Below are 18,535 nucleotides of genomic sequence, written 5' to 3' on the forward strand. Positions count from 1 at the left end.
TCATGTGTATAATGTGAAGGTGGACCAACCTTGATTTACATATTCATGTGTATAATGTAAAGGTGGACCAACCTTGATTTACATATTCATCTGTACAATGTGAAGGTGGACCAACCTTGATTTACATATTCATGTGTATAATGTAAAGGTGGACCAACCTTGATTTACATATTCATCTGTATAATGTAAAGGTGGACCAACCTTGATTTACATATTCATCTGTATAATGTAAAGGTGGACCAACCTTGATTTGCATATTCATCTGTATAATGTAAAGGTGGACCAACCTTGATTTACATATTCATGTGTATAATGTAAAGGTGGACCAACCTTGATTTACATATTCATGTGTATATGTGAAGGTGGACCAACCTTGATTTACATATTCATGTGTATAATGTGAAGGTGGACCAACCTTGATCTACATATTCATGTATATATGTGAAGGTGGACCAACCTTGATCTACATATTCATGTATATACATGTATGTGAAGGTGGACCAACCTTGATTTACATATTCATGTGTATAATGTGAAGGTGGACCAACCTTGATTTACATATTAATGTGTATAATGTGAAGGTGGACCAACCTTGATTTACATATTCATGTGTATAATGTGAAGGTGGACCAACCTTGATTTACATATTAATGTGTATAATTGAAGGTGACCCACCTTGATTTACATATTCATGTGTATAATGTGAAGGTGGACCAACCTTGATTTACATATTCATGTGTATAATGTGAAGGTGGACCAACCTTGATTTAAATATTCATGTGTATAATGTGAAGGTGGACCAACCTTGATTTACATATTCATCACTTCAAGTGCACATTTTACAGGAGGCCACTTAGCCCTGCGTGTAACGAAGTGATGTTTAGACTCATTTCAATAATGAAGGCTACTTAGCAGCCATCGCCCAGTTCAGGTTATATCACAGTGCACGCCCCCTTTCTTTGAGGTTGTATAACCCATTCATTGTTAGGCACGCCCCGTTTCATTCATGCCAATAACCAATCAGCCCAAGCGATTCCTTCCTGCTGAGCCAATTACCTAACCGGCGTAGTATATCATCGCTGAAGCAGTTGTTTTCGCCCCACCCCCTCCCCTGACCACCACCAACGTCATGACTCCTGAAGAATCTTCTAGCCTATTCATCATCACTCATCATCTCAGGAGGAGCGTCCTTATATCATGGAGCCATACGCCAAAATTAATTTGTTTGTTGTATCATTAAAGCTTATTAAACCTTTCTACTAATCTATCATTATTGAACTACATTTTTGGAAGCAGTGCAGTGCAGTGCAGTGCGTAAAAAACAACAACAACAACTTAAGAAACACTATGTGGCCCTTTAGTAAAGGTCTGAATCGGGCAATTGTGTGCAGGATGATTCAGCAATACTACTCACGAGTCTCTGGCCAGACAGCACCTCCAACAGAGCCAGCAGCTTCACCCCATCTTTGATGTCCTCAAAAAGGTCGTTAACCTCTAGGGGTGGTTTACACTGGTGGAGGGAGAACACTGTTAACAAAGTAGAAACTAACATCACTTCAAATGAGCAATTACCAGAAATGAATACATCGTTGAACGTTCAAACAAAATAAAAATAAGCAATGTCTTTGTAAAGTATAATGAGAGGATTATTTGTATTCTAACCCCTTCCCAGAGATAAACAGAAACCAAGCGCTCTTTGTGAGAAACGACAGCATAGCTTGTTAGCAACGACCAGAGAGCTTCCCTGCAGCTGAAAATATGGTGCTTTTGCCTCAGAGCTGGCCTGGTGCCCGGTCCTCCTGAGGCGATGCTACTCAGAGCAAAATCAGCGCATGGGCTCATTGAACCCTCACTGGGCATTGTCTCTCCTGATATCATATCCACCCATTCCCATAACTGTGTAATCTCCAGGTTACATGACAGTCAGCGTTACAGCGACGGTTACACAACACAAGCAACTGAAACAGATGTGTGTGTATTTATTCAGCAGAATGAGGCGTTAATTAAAGCACATTCTTTATTTGGCACAGTAAACAGATCATTTCACAAGCCAACACGTCCCATGACAGGATGCAGTGGAGCAAAGCAGTGTGAAAAGGCTTTTCTCTGCCTTGTGTTCTGTACACTTAACCCCTCCCCCCCCCCCCCCCCCCCGCTTGTCATGGAACTACTGTACAGCAATACTGTTAGTGGCTGCTCCCTCTTAGTTGATTAGATCACTATTCAGATGTTTGAGTTTTAGTCAGCTTATATTTAAGCAATATATCACGAGAGCAAGTGTGTTGTGGTGAATATATCTTAGAATATATTATAGATATATTCCACAACACACGCTGCTCGAGTGTTATATTGCTTTTATAAAAGGGTTCCAAGTATAATAATATAATAATAATAACACTATAAGTCCGACTGGCATGGTATTCTGAGAGTCAGTTGAAACACTACTGTAAGGCGGGACCTCTAGCAAGAAGATAGACGTGCGGGTGATTTGATTGGATCGTTCTGGAGACTGAAGTCGACATTGGCCAATCCTGGCGCTTGCCTGGACTTTTTACAAAGCCCGACACCAGAGCCATATGCCCACACCAAGTAACGTTACGTCTTATTTAGAAATGCGGGGTTAAGAGTGAGGGCGCGCGAGAGAGGGGTTAAGACATTAGCCCGCGTCTATTCTTGTACAAAACATCATTTTCTGCGAAGTATTAGTAAAGTTATAAGCGAAGATCGATTCACAAGGATCTGAAAAGCTGTCTCCGCCATTTTGTTTTTGAGGTACTTTTAGTAAGAGAGTTGCGCCATCATGCGTCCGACTAGTGACCCTCCATACAGCAGATCAGGAGAAAGCTGTTTGGCTCGAGTGCAGCGCTGCCTTTTAGTAAGAGAGTTGCCATGGCAACCAATAACCCATGGCCATGGGTTATTGAACTCGGTTACTGGAATTATACAATGGCTGTGAACCAATCAGATTGCTTGATTTGAGAGAGCCATTTTATAAATATATATATATATATATATATATATATATATATATATATACTGTATATATATATACAGCTCTCTCAAATCAAGCAATCTGATTGGCTCACAGCTGTGTCATCTCCTGCTAGTGACGTCATCAGTATATGACAGCTAGTTAGCCGTTTGCTAGATAACAACATTTGCTAGCTGCCTACCGAAATGGAAACATTAGCGTTAACTAACGTTGGCACAAGCATTAGCCAAAGTTAGCTGCTCTGCTGCTCTGCTCTGTGCAGCGCACAATCGCCTGCTCTATTGGCATGAGCAGCGCACAATTGCGCATCACTGATGATCACTGTCACTGATGATATCACGATGCCTATGACATCATCAGTACCTAATGACATCATCAGTGATGTCATAAGATGATTTTGGTGAATAATGTCACTGATGATGTCACAATGCCTATGACATCATCAGTGGGACAAGAATTGAAACAGATAGACAGACAAATATTGCCTACTTGCTGCCTTTTTATGTAGATAGAGATTGTTTTAGTAAAGTCTATCACTCAATTATAGTCAATACAAAAAATAAATGCTTTTATAGAACTGAAAGCCAACGCCTGCTTAAGCCCAATTTATGCTTTGTCTGCCGACACTTTTCAATCAGTCGCGACAGAAATGAAGACTTGAGTCGACACTTTCAAGTGTCAGCGAGCAACATCTGCTACCTGGTGAAATGTCTAGTGTCGCTGACTACGTCACGATGTGTCGCGCAAGTCTGATTGGCTATATAGACGGCACGCGCTTGATTTCCTTGTTTTGGTTTTCACTCGATTGAAATTAATGAACGCGTCCCCACTATTTTTATCAGCCTGTCCTTGATGTATGACTTCGTGAAAATCACAAAGAACATCGTGACCAATTTCCTAGAGAGAGAGGAGGTGAGTTGTGTGTCGTTTATATGCGGCTGAAGCCAAGTACGTTACATCTTGCCTCCGAGGTGGTTTCACTGTGCGTTCCCGCTCTTCTCTTGGCTGTCTGCTTATAGCGTTCGAGTGTCACGTGACCGTTGAACCGAGGGGAACATTCACTGAAGTATAAATGCAACACCATTTCTTTTTCGTCTGTGACCATGTGCTGAGCGACACTTTATAATAAGTATAAATTAAGCTTTAGTCTGCAGATAAAAGAAGACAACATGATAAAAGGCATAGTAATTTAGACTCTTATTGTCATATTACTGATCTGTTTGAATTTTGCATTGGGGCCAGTTTTCAGTGAATGGGGCAGGCATGGAAAGTCCCACTATAAACCATCATCTGTGTCATTTCACTTTTTACTGAAAAAAAACTGCCACCAGATTAAATAAAATGTGATGTTGACTGATGTTTTTCTTATGTAATGTGCGCATTTGTTTTCCTTATTATTGGTCTCCAAATATTTATTTATTTATTTTTTACCATACTGCATCAGTTTCTTTGTGAAAATTATAATTGCATCTCTACCATCAGACCTAGCTATATTCAAAAATGTATTGCTTTTCTTCAATTAAACTTCGAGCTAAAGGTTTGTCTGCATGTACAGGGAACGTGAACTAAAGTAATAGTTCTGGTGCAGCGCACAGGTCCTAGACCTGGTGAGACGAGGGAGGAGCCCGGCCGGGTGGCAACCCACAGAGCCCGGTCCCTCTACGTACCAGAGCCCTCCCCCTCCCCCCCGGTCCCGGCAGAGTAGTTCCGGAGCAGCGGATTGAGTGGCCCTGACCACGTGACCACCTTCGACCCTCCCTATAGGGCTGACCGTGGGTAGCTACTGGGACGTAAGTTGGGGCTTGGCCAGCCCCGGCTGGGTCACCTGGGCGAGGGTGTATGATGTTGCGAGACCCGAAACATCCTATGACCCCAGGGTACATCACTGAGGATACGTCCCAGTTATGCATCCATGCAATGTTTTTTCATTATTACACGTTGTAAGATGTGTCTATTAATCTGTCTGCTCGTTTAGTCAATAAACAGCTCTGATAAATAAGTAATATAAGTCGTAATAAGTAAATAAAAGTAGTTCTCTTTTACTTTTGCAATTATGTTACTAAAATGAACAATCACACCAATCATAGAGTCTCTACAAAGCAGAAATCAATCCCACCCTGGAAAATTCAATGACTGACAAACAGAGTCACATGACCCCGCTTCCCCAAACACTGGCAAAACACTGAAAGCAAAACAGTGGAAACACCAGACACAAAAGGAAAAGTGTGACAGCTGGAGGAAGTTCAAACTAAGATAACAGCCACCTAACCAACCACAGCAAAGAAGAAATAGGCTCAACTCAAAACAGAATTTAGCATTTACTGTATTAGCAAAAATGACATTTCAACAGATTTCCGACAAAGATCACTTTTCTTAATTGCAAGAAAGGTTTCCTCCACGACTCCTGATTGAAAGAATTCCTTTGTAAAGAGCATGACAGTCTCTCCTCATACAGGAGCTGCCTGCCATGTGTCAATATGATTGTTTCAGAGCCCTTTCATGACTTTGCTTATTCTACACTATAGTCCCATCGGTATGAACAGAGAGAGAGAGAGAGAGCAGCGTGCAGCACAGGAGAGAGAGAGAGAGAGAGAGAGAGAGAGAGAGAGAGAGAGAGAGCAGCGTGCAGCACAGAGAGAGAGAGAGCAGCGTGCAGCACAGGGAGAGAGAGAGAGAGAGAGAGAGAGAGAGAGAGCAGCGTGCAGCACAGAGAGAGAGAGAGAGAGCAGCGTGCAGCACAGAGAGAGAGAGAGAGAGAGAGAGAGAGCAGTGTGCAGCACAGAGAGAGAGAGAGAGAGAGAGAGAGAGAGAGAGAGCAGTGTGCAGCACAGAGAGAGAGAGAGAGAGAGAGAGAGAGAGAGAGAGAGAGAGAGAGAGCAGTGTGCAGTGCATCAATAATGAAGAATAGAATTGCCCACCACATAACTGAGATTCCTCTCAGGTTTTAGAAGCCACGCTTTGAACTATTGTAGCTCAACAAACAAGCCCTCTGCAACTTAAAGCCTGTATGAGCTATACACAGAGGTACACTGTGCTGTGAGAGGTACACTGTGTTGTGAGAAGTACACTGTGCTGTGAGAGTGTGTGAGAGGTACACTGTGTTGTGAGAGGTACACTGTGCTGTGAGAGTGTGTGAGAGGTACACTGTGCTGTGAGAGTGTGTGAGAGGTACACTGTGTGTGAGAGTGTGTGAGAGGTACACTGTGTGTGAGAGTGTGTGAGAGGTACACTGTGTATGAGAGGTACACTGTGCTGTGAGAGTGTGTGAGAGGTACACTGTGTGTGAGAGGTACACTGTGCTGTGAGAGTGTGTGAGAGGTACACTGTGTATGAGAGGTACACTGTGCTGTGAGAGTGTGTGAGAGGTACACTGTGTGTGAGAGGTACACTGTGCTGTGAGAGTGTGTGAGAGGTACACTGTGTATGAGAGGTACACTGTGTTGTGAGAGTGTGTGAGAGGTACACTGTGTGTGAGAGGTACACTGTGCTGTGAGAGTGTGTGAGAGGTACACTGTGTATGAGAGGTACACTGTGTTGTGAGAGTGTGTGAGAGGTACACTGTGTGTGAGAGGTACACTGTGCTGTGAGAGTGTGTGAGAGGTACACTGTGTGTGAGAGGTACACTGTGTTGTGAGAGTGTGTGAGAGGTACACTGTGTGTGAGAGGTACACTGTGCTGTGAGAGTGTGTGAGAGGTACACTGTGTGTGAGAGGTACACTGTGTTGTGAGAGTGTGTGAGAGGTACACTGTGTGTGAGAGGTACACTGTGCTGTGAGAGTGTGTGAGAGGTACACTGTGTTGTGAGAGGTACACTGTGTGTGAGAGGTACACTGTGTGTGAGAGGTACACTGTGTGTGAGAGGTACACTGTGTTGTGAGAGTGTGTGAGAGGTACACTGTGTGTGAGAGTGTGTGAGAGGTACACTGTGTGTGAGAGTGTATGAGAGGTACACTGTGTGTGAGAGTGTGTGAGAGGTACACTGTGTGTGAGAGTGTGTGAGAGGTACACTGTGTGTGAGAGTGTATGAGAGGTACACTGTGTGTGAGAGTGTGTGAGAGGTACACTGTGTGTGAGAGTGTGTGAGAGGTACACTGTGTGTGAGAGTGTATGAGAGGTACACTGTGTGTGAGAGGTACACTGTGTTGTGAGAGTGTGTGAGAGGTACACTGTGTGTGAGAGGTACACTGTGTGTGAGAGTGTGTGAGAGGTACACTGTGTGTGAGAGTGTATGAGAGGTACACTGTGTGTGAGAGGTACACTGTGTGTGAGAGGTACACTGTGTGTGAGAGGTACACTGTGTGTGAGAGGTACACTGTGTGTGAGAGGTACACTGTGTGTGAGAGGTACACTGTGTGTGAGAGGTACACTGTGTTGTGAGAGGTACACTGTGTGTGAGAGGTACACTGTGTTGTGAGAGGTACACTGTGTGTGAGAGGTACACTGTGTTGTGAGAGGTACACTGTGTGTGAGAGGTACACTGTGTGAGAGGTACACTGTGTGTGAGAGGTACACTGTGTGTGAGAGGTACACTGTGTGTGAGAGGTACACTGTGTTGTGAGAGGTACACTGTGTTGTGAGAGGTACACTGTGTGTGAGAGGTACACTGTGTGTGAGACTGTGTGTGAGAGGTACACTGTGTGTGAGAGAGGTACACTGTGTGTGAGACTGTGTGTGAGAGGTACACTGTGTGTGAGACTGTGTGTGAGAGGTACACTGTGTGTGAGAGAGGTACACTGTGTGTGAGACTGTGTGTGAGAGGTACACTGTGTGTGAGAGGTACACTGTGTGTGAGACTGTGTGTGAGAGGTACACTGTGTGTGAGAGAGGTACACTGTGTGTGAGACTGTGTGTGAGAGGTACACTGTGTGTGAGAGGTACACTGTGTTGTGAGAGGTACACTGTGTTGTGAGAGGTACACTGTGTGTGAGAGGTACACTGTGCTGTGAGAGGTACACTGTGTTGTGAGAGGTACACTGTGTGTGAGAGGTACACTGTGTTGTGAGAGGTACACTGTGTGTGAGAGGTACACTGTGTTGTGAGAGGTACACTGTGTGTGAGAGGTACACTGTGTGTGAGAGGTACACTGTGTGTGAGAGGTACACTGTGTGAGAGGTACACTGTGTGTGAGAGGTACACTGTGTTGTGAGAGGTACACTGTGTTGTGAGAGGTACACTGTGTGTGAGAGGTACACTGTGTGTGAGACTGTGTGTGAGAGGTACACTGTGTGTGAGAGAGGTACACTGTGTGAGAGGTACACTGTGTGTGAGACTGTGTGTGAGAGGTACACTGTGTGTGAGAGAGGTACACTGTGTGTGAGACTGTGTGTGAGAGGTACACTGTGTGTGAGAGGTACACTGTGTGAGAGGTACACTGTGCTGTGTCATCCACCATCACAGCCACAAACTGTCATGATTGCTCATCACTTATTCAGAATGTTCAACAATCTTGTGGAAATATTTTCACAGATTAGCTGTAATTCAGTTTTATGCAATGTGCCCACATGCTAATACAGCTTCTGCTATTTTGTAGGGCAGGCTAACACATCAGGGATGTCAGAGATACGGCCCGCGGGCAGGTTGCATCCGGCCCGCGAGATGTTTTGGAATATATAAAAAAAAAAAAAAAAAATTGGGAAATTATTATTATTATTAAATTCGCACCCCATTATCATGAACTACGTGTGGCTAATAAGCAAGCTAAGAGTTCATTCATAAGTTAATTAACCTGCACTACAAGGACGTATGTCAGTTGGTCATCAGGTGTAAACAAAGCCGCCATGATGCCACGCTGGAATTGAATCGCGCATTCGGCTACCTACCAAAAAACAAAGGAATCAACAAGATGCTGTCGAAAAAGAGAAAGGTTGACACGGAATGCAGGCAGTTTCAAGAGAAATGGAAAGAGCAGTATTTCTTTTGTGAAGTAAATTGGTAAATGAGTCGAATTCATTTTAGTAAAAAAAAAAAATCCGGCCCCCATGAGGTCTCAGTTGAACAAATCCGGCCCTCTACCTAATATGAGTCTGACACCCCTGCACTACATGATTCCAATTCACAGACATTGACCACATTGCCAAATTTATATATATATATATATATTATATATATATATAGAATATATAGATATATATATATATATATCTATAGATATAGATATATAGATATATAGATATATATATACAGCAGCAGTCATGTAAGTGACATCTAAATATATATATATAGAGAGAGAGAGAGAGAGAGAGAGAGAGAGAGATAGATAGAGATAGATAGATACAGTATATAGATAGATAGATAGATAGATAGATAGATAAAGTAGATAGATAGATAGATAGATACAGTAGATAGATAGATACATAGATAGATAGATAGATAGATAGAGTAGATAGAGAGATAGATAGATACGATAGATAGATAGATAGATAGATAGATAGATACAGTAGATAGATAGATAGATAGAGTAGATAGATAGATAGATAGATAGATGATAGAGTAGATAGATAGATAGATAGATAGATAGATAGATAGATAGATAGAGTAGATAGATAGATAGATAGAGTAGATAGATAGAGTAGATAGATAGATAGATAGAGTAGATAGATAGATAGATAGATAGATAGATAGATAGAGTAGATAGATAGATAGATAGATAGATAGATAGATAGATATATAGAGTAGATAGATAGATAGATAGATAGATAGATAGATAGAGTAGATAGATAGATAGATAGATAGATAGATAGATAGAGTAGATAGATAGATAGATAGATAGATAGATAGAGTAGATAGATAGATAGATAGATAGATAGATAGATAGATAGAGTAGATAGATAGATAGATAGATAGATAGATAAAGTAGATAGATAGATAGATAGATAGATAGATAGATAGATAGATAGATAGATAGATAGATAGATAGATTCTCAGATTTGGGTCTGAGAGACAGAATCTCATCAATTGGTCTGTGGCTCTAATGAGGGGCTATTAGGGGTCCTTGATATGTTACATTACATTACATGACATTACATTACATGACATTACATGACATTGTAATTGTAATGTAATGTAACACAGTGTGTGTTTCGCTCACTGCCTGGAGGGAATTGTCCTCACCCTCTTGCTCTCCATCTGTACAGTACTTCACTGTTCCTGCCAATTCTGTCCACAAATACACACACACACACACACACACACACACACACACACACACACACACACACACACACACACACACACTCACACACACACACACACACACACACACAGACTGGACATGAGTGTACTGTACAAACACCCACGCACATACACAACACCTACATGCTCACAAGCGTACGGACGCCACACACACACACACACGCACACGCGCACACACACACACACACACACACACACACACACACACACACACACACACACACACTCACACAGACTGGACATGAGTGTACTGTACAAACACCCATGCACATACACAACACCTACATGCTCACACGCGTACGGATTAGGGATGTCAACGGTTAACCGTTAATCGATTAACCGTCGCTAACGTCGTTGTTCGGTTATTGCTGTCGGTCTATCAGTTATCAGGGAAAAGCAGGTCCACTCTATATCACTCAGCATGTTATAGCCTACTTCTAATTAAACGCATTTCTCCCCAAACATGCAGCGTATCCGGGGCTTTCTGGCTTTCTGGCTTTCTATTCAAAAAATAAAGGCATAATTCTAACACAAAAAGCATTAACATTTCAGCATCTAAATAGACACGCCTTGTTTGGGCATGAGCTCATTGAGTAAATAGACAAAAAAAAAAAAAAAAAAATTAATATAAAAAAATTATGAATTAACCGATAGGTTAATCGATTATTAGCGTCGGTTAATCGAAAGTGAAATTAACCGAAAATTGACATCCCTAGTACGGATGCCACACACACACACACACACACACACAACCACACACGCACACACACACCCACACACTGATAAGCTTGTAGATTCATATGTTCTTGTGGAGTGACTTACAGTTAGATCCATATCAAATCCGTTTTATTTTCTTCCAACTTCCATTTTATTTTTTATTTTTTGTTCTGAATTCTGTGTTTTGCTTTTTACGCTCATTTTACCATCAGAAATAGTGTCTAATATGCAGAGTTGGGGGTAACGCGTTACAAAGTAACAAAGTTACAAAGTAACGCGTTACTGTAATCACATTACTTTTGTCGGTAACGAGTAGTGTAAGGCACTAGCCTACTGTACCTAAGTGCAGTAATCACATTACAGTTACTAATCAAACGCTTACCTCGTTACATGCGTACTAGCAAGATAAGTATAGAGAGAAAAGATCCCTGTTTTAATAGCAGATCCTGTGTCCCATCAGACGGGTCATTTAACTGCACAGCAGAATCACTCATGGTGCCAACATTTCAACTTTGTATTAGCATGCAGAACAGCACTATTAGTCGACGCATAGCTTATCAGATAACTAACATCATGCATATAGAACAATAAATCATTTTAACCTCCAAAACACATTGACAAACAAACAATTGACACAAAAACACAGTACCCCCAGGGCATGCTGGGAACTCCGCCCACTTTCCTCTTCCACAGGTTAAATTTCCCAGAAGGCTTTGCATAACTTTTTACACTCCGTTTTACAATTAAATCAGGCTAAAGAGTGTTAGATATAAATAATATGTATTTTAACACAACATGCAATTCTGGAATATCTGAATATTGGACAAAATTAAATTAAATTAAATGTAAACGTAAACCATAAGAGAAACCCACATGCAGCGATGGGGTCTGTAAATACCCCTTGTAAATACAACGTGTTCTAGTGAAGTGGGCGCAGTGCGGTATGTTCCGTAATAGTCTGCCAGCAATCTGCCAAAAAGCACCGTCTTCTATGCGCGGAAGGACAAGAATGTGACACTGCAAACGTTCCCCTGGACAGAAGCAGCTAGCTACGGTAGCCTACGACATAAACCTCTCAAAGCATCTGCAGTGGAAACATGCTAACACAAAGCTGGTTGCAGACCCAAGCTGAGTCGCCTGCCTCGACCCCAAGCAAGCAGCAAAAGCTTTCTTTTCACCAGGTAACATCAAAATCAGAGATGGACAGGCTTGTTGCCTCCTCCTACATGGTAGAGGAAATGTTGCCAGTTTCAACAGTAGAATGAAATCGCCATTTTTCAGAAACATATTGAGCAAAATACAGATGGCAGGGAACGTACAGCCACCATCAGACAGGAAAAGTTTTGCAACCTACCTTATTACGATAGAGATTTGTGCTAATATATGGGCATATATGTAAGGATTAATGTTGTATTGTTAACTGGCAAATTACGTGACAATGCATCTCAGGCGATGTTACGGAGTAACGCAAAAGTAATGTAACGAGTAGTGTAACGAATTACTTTCTCCAGGGAGTAATCAAGTAAAGTAAGGCATTACTTTTTTTGAAAGTAATGTGTAATGTGTAATATATTACTTTTTTGAGTAACGGACCCCAACTCTGCTAATATGTGGGGATGAATAAATGTCCACAAGTGATTCAATTCAGAAATACAGTAGATGACTACAAAACATTCTATATAATTTTGATGTTTGTAAAGTGCTTTTATGCTTCTCATTGTGTGCTTCAAGCAGTGGCGGACTGCATAATCGGGCACGTCGGGCAAATGCCCGGTGGCCTGGCCTGGCCTGGCCTGGCCTGCCAAAAAAAAAAAAAAAAAAAAAAAAATTTTGCAGGCCAGGCCAGGCCACTCACTGAACAGCAGGCCAGGCGCCGCCTACTGGTTTACTAGTGGTTTTATTACTTTATTCAGGTTTAAAGTGGGTGCATCTCATTGTAAAATTGGACTTGGCCCAAATTGGGCTTCAAACGGCCCAAATTGGGCTTCAAACGGCCCAAATCGGGCTTCAAACGGCCCAAATTGGGCTTCAAACGGCCCAAATTGAGCTTCAAACGCCCCAAATTTTTCGCCGCCGCCCTTCGGACGCCGGCACGCGCGTCGGCCCGGCCTGCTTGGTATCTAATGCCCGGCCTGAATTATGATCCCAGTCCGCCCCTGGCTTCAAGTAAAGAAAAAACAACTGTGGACAAAACATTCACTTCAAACAACAGAAAATGCTTCAAATACTATTTTATTTTGAAAGTTATAACAGGAAGTGGTGGTGTTTATCTTTGCTAACTTGAACGTCTTAACGTGAGTATTAGAGAAAGAAGAAATTGTGTAAAAACGACATGTGTCAACTGAATAAGAATACACAGCCACAATTAAAACTTTTCCAGCTTTATCATGTGCAAAAGTGGATATTTCATCTTTCATTCCCTGTTGCCATCTATACTACGGTCGGAAGGCTTGACTAGGAAGGCAAGTAACATCAACAACAATGATAACTGCGTCTCCAAAGTATTTAAACAGTCAATTGAGCTAACGTGATCAAGACGTCTGCAAGTAGTTAACGTTATGCTAACGTTTTAAACGAACAACATAACAGAATTAAATAGAATAGTGAGAAGGTCGAATGATGCAGAATCATTCACAGCTGACAACTAACGCTAACGTTATAGGCTACTTCACTTATAGGACCCTGACTTGCCTCTCGAACAGGGCGGTCGCAAATCTCCTCCTCTCCTGCTCTCCCTTCTTTCCTGACTGCCTGCACCCTGCCCTAAAAAGCTACTCCTTTAGGGCCTGTGTCCACCTAGCGTTTTTTTCCGACGTTAAACGCTGGGAATGCGCTGGGGAATGCTGATCCCAGCGCACAATATACAAGGAAGCAGTCTGCAAGTAACGTTAGTTCAGCTTGATAGCTGACAGCTAGCAAGCTAACAACACAGGTAGGCTACGCTATTAAAAGCAGTAAGCACAACACTCACCAGAAATATTAAGTGTCTAGCCGATCTGCTCCCACAATTGAGCCGTTCTGTCTCTGTTGCGATAGTTTTTCCATATGATTAGTTACCAGAAAAGGAGCAGCCGACACCAGCGTCTTTCTGAAAAGTTAAAATATTTTCAGCTGGGAGCGCTGGGAGCCGGCGCACAAAAACGCCGAAAAAAGACGCTGGGCGCTCTGCACTTTCTCTACACGTCCGTGTGCGCTCGCATACGCTCTCCCCGCATTGGAAACAATTGAAAATAGACGCCGGAGCTGATGAAAAGACGCTAGGTGGACACAGGCCTTCACACTGTCTCTTCAAAACCTAAGGAATTATGGAACTAATAAGCTGGTCTCTCAACGCAATTGATAAGATTATCTCCACGAGGAATGCAGGATCCGGGGAGCCTGAGTGCCCTGACGGGACATTCGCCGCGGGGTACGTAATGGACGCCTGGCTCAAATGGCGGGTACTTTGCCTTGCTGTTCTGACCGTCGAGGACGTCGAAGATATTTATCTATTTGGATTTATGATAGCAGGACACTTGCTATTGGGATTGAGCATTGCCGTTGTCTATCGGAAGATTACCATGATGGGGAAAAATTCTGACAGCCCTAAGCTACCTATGATCATGGGTATGATTAACGAGTTGAGCCGTGTTGTGAACACTCAGACTATTTCGATAACAGATCGCAATCAAAAGATGGATGGTATGATTGCAGACGTGAACCGAAAATTGGACCTGATCTTGGAGAAGTTTTAACATCCGGCGTAGAAGTGTTTAAGTTGATGAGACGAGCCTGGAGTGGAACGTTTTGGAATGTTATTTTCGCTCCGTTAACCAAAACATCCATCACTGATTCGGAACCCCCCACCGCATGTTGGCCTTGGCCAAGGCCAACGGCGAAAGATAAAGTCCCCGTGAAGAGCCTGTGGAAATGAGCGAGCTCCAACCCCCACGTCTCACCCCCGCCCTAGACACCTGATGATAAAACTCTCTGGCCGAGGCTGTCTCCATAGCGACTTGGACTTGCTGTGTTATCGCCCACCATCCGGGAAGAGACGGTTCCCATGAAAGGATTATCAGGCACATCGCACGCACAAGGACAATTATCCACAAACTCTCACACGCACACGCACACGCACACATGCACACACCCCACCCCACCCAAGCTCAACCCATACCCCCGCCTTGTTATCCCTCTATAGCTCTCTGCATCCTTACCCCCCCCCCCCTTTTTTTCCCTTTCTAACCCAGCCGTCAGTATTGGAGTAGTTTTCGGACTGTAATCCCTGTACTTTTTTTCAACAAATGGATTGTACCTGTATAATATTGAAGTGTGCCTTGTTACTCGTTCAAAACAGTAATAATGTTTCATGTTTCATGTTGCAAATCTGAGTATATTTAGAAACCATTACTGCCGGCTGCATGTATGTATGTATGTATTGTTTGTGTGTAATTGTATTGTATGTAGGTATGTCCACGTATGTCCTGTTTGTTTTGGGGACTACGGATGGAAATTAGCCTCGTGCCATGTGCAACGTGTTCGAGCCTCGTGCTCGAGTCTCGTGCTAAATCCGGCAATTTTTACACTCTGATTATGTTCTTTGTGTCCATTAATTTTGCACTGTCCCGTCTAAATAAACAAATCAAAACAAATCAAAAACGCACACTTCAGACAGGGTTCTTTCTGCACGCTGTCACCGAAGCTATTGCTGGAATGCTTGGAATGCGCTTGTTGACTATAGTTACATTACTGCAGAGTCCACTGTATAAGTAGGGATGGGTACCGAGACCCGGTACCAAACGGGCCCCGGGGCCGGATTTCGGGATACCGGAGGATCAATAAGCTTTCACGTTAACGGTTCTCTTATCGGTACTGTCTGGAGTGGAGAAATTAAGAAAATAGATTTCCTATAGGCTATATAATTGCTAAATAAACGTTACGTTATCTTGCACATTTTATCTCACCAACTCCGTAAGACAGGCCTATGATGTGTTTTTTGCGATTTCCGAACAAGAAAAGGGATAATCTTTTCCACGTTGCGCTCTCCGAGAGAGACACAGCTGCTGCACTGCCAGCCAAGACGAGAGGAGTAGGACTGAGAGAGGGGATGGGAGGGGCTGGGGGCGTGCCTGAGAGCACCCACCACACGCATGCAGAGCTGAGCACAGGGAACAGGGAACCGGCATGCAGGCAGATAGACTACTGCAACTGAGCAGAGCACATGTTAAGAATGGCTGAAAGAACGAAGCGAAGCGATGTAAAGTGTGGTTGTACTTCAATCGAGTCGATGGTGACAATTCACGTTGTCACAAGTGCAATAAAACCTTCGCTAGTAAAAGGTGGAAACATGAGCAATTTGTCTAAACAATTACCAAAGTGCATCACATTCAAATGGAGAAATGCACAGTTTTTGACAAGCTAGCTCGCCCTCCATCATCTCCTGTCAATGATGCCACGGCTGCTGTTACCCAGTCTACCTCATCAGGTAACTATAATGTGAACGTTACCCAGTCTACCTCATCAGGTAACTATAATGTGAACGTTACCCAGTCTACCTCATCAGGTAACTATGTGAACGTGGTAATGATTAAGACGAGAGTAGTAAACATTTCCCCGCTGTTTGGGTGTGTTCATCATCATAAATCCAGTCTGATATAAATCGTCAGGTGACAGTCATCATCTCAGTTGTCGTTCAGAAATTTTACTTTCAGAGCAGGGGGGGATTTTTATTTAATGATTTACAGTACAGGAGACAGATACTGTCTTGCTTTATTTTTATTATGCTTTCCCTATCTGAATGTTGGTATTAACACAGTGTGGTAGAAGGATATTTTAGGATATTTAAATTAATAATAAAAACGCACCCATTAAGATTTTGCTACTTTTTTTTGTTAAAGCTGAGCCTGCAGCTACAATGAACCAGCCCAGTCCCACCCCTCCTCCCTCTACTGCTGGTCCAAGCAGAAACCCCTTCACAATGGCAGCTAGTGGGAGAATGACTGAGGAAAGGATAAATGAGTGCCACCTAACTGTGACCAGGTTAATTTGTCTCTTTTTTCCCCCCTTTCTCCTCTTAAAAATAACAAAAAGAACCGACAACAACCAGTCATTTGTTTCGGGATTTTTTTCTCGTAAAAATAACAAAAAGTACCGATAAGAGTACCGTTAAAGTACCGGATCGATAAGCAGTATCGATAAGAGTACTAGTATCGTTAATTCCTTAACGATACCCATCCCTATGTATAAGGGCAGGCAGCTGCGTGTGTGGAGAGGGAGAGATGATTGTGTGTTATTAACATTATATATTGAATTTCTGCCCAATTAAGGCAAATTCTGCAGTATTCCACGTTTTACAGCAGATTCCATTTTTATTGGTCAATTCCGTGATTCCATCCGCGATTCTGTTAACGCGGATTTCATATGGCTCTACTTACAGCACTACAGCATAGCCATGTGATATGTAGAAGCAGCAGAGATGGATGGAATTCCACACTTACCTTGGCTAAGTGAGAATTGATCCACTTGGTGAAGGTCCTCTTCTGCACTGCCTCTTGCTCATCTGCAAAGTAAAGGCACAGAGCACGTTTCAACACACGCTGGCTGTCACAAACTGATCATGCTGTATGTTAACTGCCTCTCCTCTTTATTGACTGGACTATTAACTCATTGAGTGCCAGCCACTTTTGGAGAACGGACGCTCCCAGTGCCAGAGTTTCAGAGCGTTTTCAGTGATTTCTCGAGGCCCACAGAATATTGTGTGATATTACTATGTAAACACTGAACACGCACAAAGAACGATGAGACTCTATTCTATCATCTGCAAAAAAAAGTTTATTGATCCCATTTTCCGTTCTTTAGTTATGAGCCGGAGAAGATAGCTTGATTCATCCAAAAACAACAATTTTTTTCTAGAAGCTGAGATAATTGGCCTTTTGTGAAATTAAACATTTCAAGCACACACTGACTCTGAAGCTAATCTTTTCTAATGTAGTCACACCTCAAAAATAATTTCCTTCAATAAAACAGTTTAGGCCAGGGAATTTTGTTTGGCAGAATAATATTTTTAGCTACAACCAGCAGCGCTGGCCCCTGCGTGCGCTGCTGGTTGCAGCTTCTTGCTGGTCTTGATTTGCTGCTGGTGGGCATCGGATATTCTGGCTTGCGTTTGTCAATCCTGTCCTGCTGCCTGGGTCTGTCTGGGTGTTGCGTGCTGCTCTGCGTGCCCCCCCCCCCCCCCCCCCGCCCCGCCCCGCCTCGCCTCGCCTCAACTGCACACTCCTCCTCCTGTCTGTGGTGGCTCTCTGCTGAGTTTGCTGTGCGCACAGTGAAGGGTGCAGCTTTTTTACAGCGTTCCGCGTGTGTTTGTCACCGGCAACGATGCTTCCAGTTGAGAATAATAACTCCACGGTGTGGATGTGCGGATGTGCTGTCGCAACCGACACAGAGCGGCTCAATTGTGGGAGCAGATTGGCTGCTGCAGGCACAGCTGCAGTAACGTGCTTCAGCATATCGATGCATACGGATGCGATGCGATTTCCGTTTCCATAACGACTTCTTCTTTGTTTTTTCCTTGCCTTTCTGTTATGTGGAGAGCACTGTCGCCACCTAAGGGTTCTGTAAAATAGGTTATAGACCTCCAATAGCTACAATAGTTGT

The 18,535-nt window shown here is 43.0% G+C and overlaps 1 protein-coding gene across 4 annotated transcripts in view; it reads right to left on the reverse strand.

Moving 5' to 3' along the window:
* The window catches only part of syne1b (spectrin repeat containing, nuclear envelope 1b), a gene marked incomplete at its 5' end in the record, with an annotated part of 267,667 nt that overhangs the window by 204,276 nt on the left and 44,856 nt on the right, over positions 1-18,535 (reverse strand). For all 4 annotated transcript variants that reach the window (XM_083634044.1, XM_083634043.1, XM_083634042.1 and 1 more), the window contains 2 exons: positions 1,415-1,510; positions 17,377-17,438. In XM_083634044.1, the coding sequence (XP_083490170.1) occupies positions 1,415-1,510; positions 17,377-17,438 (158 nt within the window). The remainder of the gene's footprint in view (positions 1-1,414; positions 1,511-17,376; positions 17,439-18,535) is intronic.

The sequence above is a fragment of the Poromitra crassiceps genome, assembly GCF_964638095.1.
Source record: "Poromitra crassiceps genome assembly, chromosome: 3".
Taxonomy (NCBI): Eukaryota; Metazoa; Chordata; class Actinopteri; order Beryciformes; family Melamphaidae; genus Poromitra; species Poromitra crassiceps.